Source organism: Eimeria tenella, genomic scaffold (genome assembly GCF_000499545.2).
Source record: "Eimeria tenella Houghton genomic scaffold, Eth_scaff247, whole genome shotgun sequence".
Taxonomy (NCBI): Eukaryota; Apicomplexa; class Conoidasida; order Eucoccidiorida; family Eimeriidae; genus Eimeria; species Eimeria tenella.
The window spans coordinates 7,444-14,249 of record NW_013544215.1 but is presented as its reverse complement, the minus strand read 5'-3'; the positions used below and the strand labels follow the sequence as shown (position 1 = coordinate 14,249).

At 36.4% G+C, this 6,806-nt stretch overlaps 2 protein-coding genes across 2 annotated transcripts; one reads left to right on the top strand and one right to left on the bottom strand.

Moving 5' to 3' along the window:
• Positions 1-196: 196 nt before the first annotated feature.
• ETH_00024890 (uncharacterized protein) lies at positions 197-1,293 on the top strand (the record flags this gene model as incomplete). The annotated part of the gene is made up of 4 exons (XM_013379367.1): positions 197-367; positions 576-624; positions 853-950; positions 1,156-1,293. The coding sequence occupies 4 exons, from the start codon at positions 197-199 to the stop codon at positions 1,291-1,293; spliced, it is 456 nt and encodes a 151-aa protein (XP_013234821.1).
• A 3,529-nt stretch (positions 1,294-4,822) lies between these two features.
• On the bottom strand, positions 4,823-6,483 carry ETH_00024885 (uncharacterized protein; the record flags this gene model as incomplete). Its single annotated transcript, XM_013379366.1, has 2 exons — positions 4,823-5,239; positions 5,482-6,483. 2 exons carry the CDS (start codon positions 6,481-6,483, stop codon positions 4,823-4,825), a joined length of 1,419 nt encoding a protein of 472 aa, XP_013234820.1.
• Between the last annotated feature and the right edge of the window lie 323 nt (positions 6,484-6,806).

Genomic DNA, 6,806 nt, shown 5'->3' with positions numbered 1-6,806 from the left:
TGGTGCGTGTCTGCTGCAGGAATGGCGCGGGAGGCCATGGATGGCATTTTATGAAAAGGCCGCACAAACACTTCTATAGAGAGCTAGCTAGCCGTTTCTTCACCAACTTGCATGCCCCCTACCCAGCTAGCCAGCTAGCTAGCCAGCTAGCCAGCTAGCTAGCTAGCTAGCTGGTGCAGTGTTGTGCATGCAGGACATGGCGCGGGAGGCCATGGACGGCTTCTTGCTGAAGGGCCACGAGCTGATTGTGAAGAGTCCAATGACAGAAGAAGAAAGATCTCTTTGGAAAGAAACGCGAGACGCCATTGCCCGCGGCGAAGACCGGCTGCTTCGCCTCAAGCGCAACCGCCTGCCCCAGGCAATTAGGGTTTAGGGTTTAGGGTTTAGGGTTTAGGGTTTAGGGTTTAGGGTTTGGGGCTTGGGGCTTGGGGCTTGGGGCTTGGGTTTGGGGGGGGTGCGGGGGTTAGGGTTTGGGGTTAGGGGTTGGGGTTGGGGTTTGGGGGTTGGGGGTTGGGGTTTAGGGTTTAGGGTTTAGGGTTTAGGGTTTAGGGTTTGGGTGCGGTGCGTGTGGGCAGGAGGCAAAGGGGCTGTTTGGAACGGCGCCATTTCAGAAAGACACCCAAGGTCAGGGTTTAGGGTTTAGGGTTTAGGGTTTAGGGTTTAGGGTTTAGGGTCTACAGCAGCAGCAGCAGCAGCTGCTGGCGGCTCTTCGTTCTTTAAATGCCATCAACTTTCCCTTAATTCTTCATTTATCACACATTATTTATTATTTATTTTTTATTTTTATTTATTTATTTATTTATTTATTTATTATTTATTTATTTATTTATTATTTATTTATTTGAACTGCAGAAGCCATTCAGGCCTCTCACCCCGACGACATAATAAACCAGGGCCGAGTTGTCCGCGTCACAAATCTCCCAGAAAACTTTTCTGAAGAAGATGTTAAAGTAAGCAGCAGCAGCAGCAGGAGCAGCAGCAGTTGCTGCTGCTGCAGCAGCAGTTGTTGTTGCAGCAGCAGCAGCAGCAGCGGATGTTGTTATTGGAGCAGCCGCAGCGGATGTTGTTATTGTAGCAGCAGCAGCAGCAGTTGTTGCTGCTGTTAAGCACCAGCAGCAGCAGCAGCAGCAGCAGGTTGTTTGTGTTTGTGTGCAGCAAATAATGGAAGTGTTTGGGCCGATAATGGCGATAAATTTGTTTTCGCATTTGGGAGAAGTTTTAATTCACTTTTATCAAAAAGATGATGCAGCAAAAGCCATTAGTACCATGGATGGTTTTCTTGTAGCAAGTTAGTTTTAATTAATTTAATCAATTTAAATAGTTAAATTAATTAATTTATTTTAATTAATGTATTTATTTTAATTCATTTAATTGTTTTAATTGCTTTAATTGCTTTTAATTAATTCACTTTTATCAAAAAGATGATGCAGCAAAAGCCATTAGTACCACGGATGGTTTACTTTATTTAATTGTATTAATTAAATTAATTAATTTAATTAATTAATTGTAATTTATTATTTTATTTTAATTCATTTAATTCGTTTAATTCATTCTTAAACTTTTTTTTCAATTCTTTTTTATGTCTTTGTACTTCATTTTATTTCATTTTCTAATCTATTGACTTGTCTTAATTTCTTTATTTATTTTATTTTTTCAAATTTCTTTTAGTTTTATTTTTGTCCCGTTTTTGTCTTTTTCATTTTTTCAGAATTCTTTTTTTTTAATTTCTCCCATTCTTTTGCCAAATATTAAATTCAATTAAACGACAGTTAATTATTTACTTATTATTTAATATTTATTTATTTATTTATTTAGTTAAGCATTTATTTATTTATTTATTTGTTTATCCATTTATTTTTCAATAAAAGACAATACGGGCAAAGTTCCTCGTCTAAAAGTCCATTTAATTTCATTCTTTTACCAATCAACTCCAAAACAAAACTAGAATTCAATTAAATGACAATTAATTAACCAATTTATTTATTTATTTTTTTGTTTCAAATTTATTTATTTGTTCACTTATTCAGATAAAAGACTAAGTGTTTGTGACAAACAAAACGGACAAAGCCCCTCTTATAAAAGTCCAATTAATTTCGTTTTTTGGCGGATCAACTCCAAAAAAAGTGGAATTTAAATAAATTTAACTTATTTATTTATTTATTTATTTATTTATTTGTTTATTTATTTATTTATTCAGATAAAAGATTAGGTGTTTGTTTAGACAAACAAAACGGACAAAGGCCTTCGTCTTTGATCGTTTTGAAAAATTTGCTGCCGGCGGAAGAAGTGGACGAGCAGCTGCAGCAGGAGGTGAAATTAAACTTATTTTTTCTTTTTTTAATTTCTTTTTCTTTTTTGAATTCTTCTTCGCTTCTTTTGCATGTATTTGACCCAAGTTTTTAGGCCTCCAGAAACCCCACAAGTGTCTTTTGGTTATTTCCAGTTTTTATTTTTTTGCATTTTTTGGATTTTTCTTTTTGTCAAATCTTTTTTATTTTCTTTATTTAATTGTTCAGTATTTTATTTTTGTTTGTTTGTTTATTATTTCTTTCTTTCCTTTCTTCTTTCTTTCTTTCAAATATTTGTTATGCATTTATTTATTTGAGTTATCTCCTTTTTTATTAAAGATTAAGTAATCGAGGATTAGAAAATTGATTTATTTTCTATTTTCAGATCTAAATGGGGGCATGAATCTATTTTTCTATTTTCAAATTTAGATACGAAAGGAGAATTTATTTTTATTTTCAAATTTAAAAACAAATGGAGTTAATTTATTTTTATTTTCAGATTTTGGAACAATGCAAAAAGTACGGCCGCGTGAGAGAAGTGCGAGTGCACATAGTGGAGTCCACGAAGGAAGTCCGGGTCTTTGCGCTCTTCACGCTTCCCGAAGGTAAACCCTAATTTAGGGTTTAGGGTTTAGGGTTTAGGGTTTAGGATTTAGGGTTTGAGCTTTGGGGTTTCGACAGCGAGAAGCAGATTAAATCCATCACATATAAATAAATGAATTAAGAATGAATAAAAATAAAAAGCAACAAATAGAAATAAATGAAAATAAAGAAATAAATGAAAATAAATAAATGCGTAAAAATAAATAGAAATAAATGGGAAGAGATAAAAATGAATAAATAAATGTTGACAGGAATAAGCAGATTTAAATGAAAGTAAATTAAAATGACGAAAACAAGTGGAAAAATGCAACTGAATAAGAACAAAAGGAAATAAATATAATTAAACAGACCTAAATGCAAAAAGGGAAAAACAGAACAAATCAATATTGGGTTAAATTAAAGATAAGTTAAACTAAGTTAAATTAATTTAAACTAAATTAAATCAAATTAAATTAAATTAAATAAATAAAAGCAAAAACGAAATAATGAAAAGTGGTGAAGTGTGTTGTTATTTCGGGGTGTACGTACAGAGGCGAACAGGGCGCTGCGAATTCTTCCGAAAAGAAAATTTAATAAAAAGAAAGTTGAATGTGAACTTTATGATTATGAAGCCTATAAAAAGTTGAAGTTTAACCTTTAATTTATAAAAACCAATTTAAAAAAGAATCTTTTTATTCTTTTTATTCTTTTTTGTCCAAAAAAGAATCAGGAAAGGATTTAGTTGCATGCAAGGCCGTTGTGTATGATTATGAAGCTTATAAAGAGTTGAGATTTAATCTTTGAACAAAAAAGAATCTTTTTATTCTTTTAATTCTTTTTTTATTCAAAAAAGAATTAGAAGAAGAAAAGGAATGTCTTATAAGATGCTGGGATTTAATCTCTAAACAAAGAAATCTTTTTATTCTTTTTATTTCAAAAAAAGAATAAAAAGAAGCTGCTATAGGAAGTTGAGATTTAATCTTTGAACAAAAAAGAATCTTTTTATTCTTTCAATCCTTTTTAATTTCAAAAAAGGAATTTAAAGAATAAAAAAGGCTCTTTTAGGTCCTTCGATTCTTTTGATTTCAAAAAAGAATTAAGAGAATAAAAAAGATTCTTTCTGGTCTTTTGATTCTCTTTTTGGAGCTCGAAAAAGATTAAAAGAAAAAAGAGATTCTTTTAATTCTTTTAATTCTTTTTTGAATCCCAAAAGAAAATAAAAGACAAAAGAATATTTGAACATTTTTATTTCTTTAACAGGAGACTTTTGTCTCCTTTTAGAAACCCAAAAAGAGTTCTTTTAATTTTAAAAGATACTTTTTTTGTCTTTTTTACAAATAAAAGGAAGAACTCTTTTCTGCATTTTAACTCTTTTAGAAGGGGACTTTTTGTTTCTTTTTAGTTTTATTTGAAAACAGACTTTTTTGTCTCTTTTTAACTTTTCTAAAGAAAGACTTTTTGCCTCTTTTTAGTCTTTTCAAAAAAGCAATTTTCTCTTTTTAAAAGGCCCAAAAGAAGCTCCCTTGACTCTTTTTAATTCTACAAAAATAAAAGGCTTTTTATCTTTTTTAGTTCTCCAAAAATAACTTTTATTCTTTTTTAATTCTCTTTTTTAATTATCCAAAAGTGAAACTTTTATTTTCGTAATTCTCAGGGAAAAGAAACATTTTATCCTTTTTAATTGCCGAAAAAAAGAAAATCTTTTTTAATTTCCCAAAAGAGATAATATTTTATCTTTTTTGATTCTAACTAATGAAACTTTTTATTTTTTTCTAATTTAAAGAAACTTTTTATCATTTTACTTCTCAGAGTAAACTAATTGTTTGAAAAGTTTGCCAATTAAAAAATCAAAATAAATAAATGAATAAATGAATAAATAAATAAATAAATAAATAAAATAAACAAAAAATAAACTTTAATTTGGGATAGGTTGGGACTTGCAAGCTGTTTCTTTACCCGCTGCTGCCAGCAGCAGCAGCAGCAGCAGCAGCAGCAATAGCAGCTGCTGCTGGTGCTGCCGCAGCAGCATCACCAGCAGCAGCAGCAGCAGCAGCAGCAGCAGCGCTGTGGGGGCCCCCTGGGGGGCCCCTATTGAGGACAGCAGCATAAAAAGCTGCTGAATCAATTAGCAGCAGATGCAGCTGCTTTTTAATTAATTCTATTTCTTTGGGACTTAGCAGCTTTAATGCTTTGCTGCTGTTTAAATCTGCTGCTGCTGCTGCTGCTGCCGTTGCTGCTTCTGCTTTGCTGCTGTTGTTGCTGTTGTTGCTGTTGCTGCTGCTGCTGCTGCTGCCGAGAATGCCTGATTGCAGCTGCAGCAGAAACTTGTCCGTTTCCCACTGCAGCTGCTGCTTCAGCCCCAGCAGCAGCTGCAGCAGCAGCAGTAGCAGCAGCGACAGCAACAGCAGCAGCAGCAGCAGCAGCAGTAACAATACACAGATACACGCACAAAAGCCCGCTCCTTTGCATTTGCCATTACTTCCTTATGACACATTTATTTATTTATTTATTTTATTTATTTATTTATTTGTTTGTTATTATTTATTATTTAACTTAAATTAATTGATTATTTATTTGTTTCCTTTTTTTTCTTATTTACTGTTCATCTCACCTCGTAATTGCAAACGGGCGCAGAGCCGCCCGGAGAGCTGATGGCGATGCTGCTGCTGCTGCTGCTGCTGCTGCTGCTGCTGCTGCTACTGCTGCTGCTGCTGCTGCTGCTGCTGTTTGTTTGCTTCTTGATGCAGTAAAGCTGCGCGCCCAGGAAGTTAACAATTGCTGCTGCTGCAGCAGGATGAATTAGCTGCTCCTTGCAGAAGCAAAGGGAGCTAAAGACAAGTGCACTAACTGCTGCTGCTGCTAGTGAATCTACTGCTGCTGCTGCTGCTGCATCTGCTGCTGCTGCTGTTGCTGGCAGCCCTAACAAGGCTAAAAGGATGTCATCGGGGCTCGGAGGCTCAGGAGGGTGCAGGGGGCCCCCCTGGGGCCCCCCTGTTTTGGTGTCTTCGTTGCTGCTGCTGCTGCTGCTGTCTGCTGCTGCTGCCGCGGCTGCAGCAGCAGCAGCTGCTGCAGCGTGGGGCGTGAGGCTGCTGCTTGCTGCAGTCCTCCCTACTGAAGAGTTCATTTTCTTTGCTGCTGCTGCTGCTTTTCTCTCTTCTCTTTCACTTTTCTTTTTTCTTCTTTCTGCTATTGAGGCTTTGCTGCTGCTGGGGGCCCCGGGGCCCCTCGTGAAGTTGCTGCCAGTAGCTGCTGCTGCTGCAGCAGCAGCAGCAGCATACTGATGCTGCAGAGGGTCCTCAACAGCGAAGGGGTGCTGGTCGCCGCGAGCTGCAGCAGCAGCAACAGCAGCAGCAGCTGCTGCTGCTGCTGCTTTATCCTTTTCTGCTGTTTCGCATAAAGACCAAAGAGACACTACGTCAGCCGCAGTTATAGCCCGGGGAAAAAGAGAAGTAGAGACTACGCTGCTGCTGCTGCCGCCGCTACTGCTGTTGTTGTTGCTGCTGCTGCTGCTGGCGTTGCTGCTGCTGCGGCTGCTGTCCCCTTTGTCGTGCTGCTTCTCATCTCTGACGCCCAAAGTGGACGCAGGGTGAGACTTTGTCTTCAAACCACTCATCTAAAGTTTAGGGTTTAGGGTTTAGGGTTTAGGGTTTAGGGTTTAGGGTTTAGGGTTTAGGGTTTAGCAGCCAGCTAGCAGTAGGCCTGTAAAGAAAAAGTAAAATCATTTATTTTTCAGAGGGATTTATTTGTTATTATTTATTATTTGTTTATTTTATTATTTTAATCCATTAATTTATTTATATTTATTTAATTATTTATTTCTGTTTACTCATTTATTTGTCCGTTTCCCGCTGCTGCTGCCTGGCGCGAGCAGCAGCAGTAGAGCAGCAGCAGCAGCAAAACGGCTCTTTCGGAGCTAAACGAAATGCTTTTTATTTA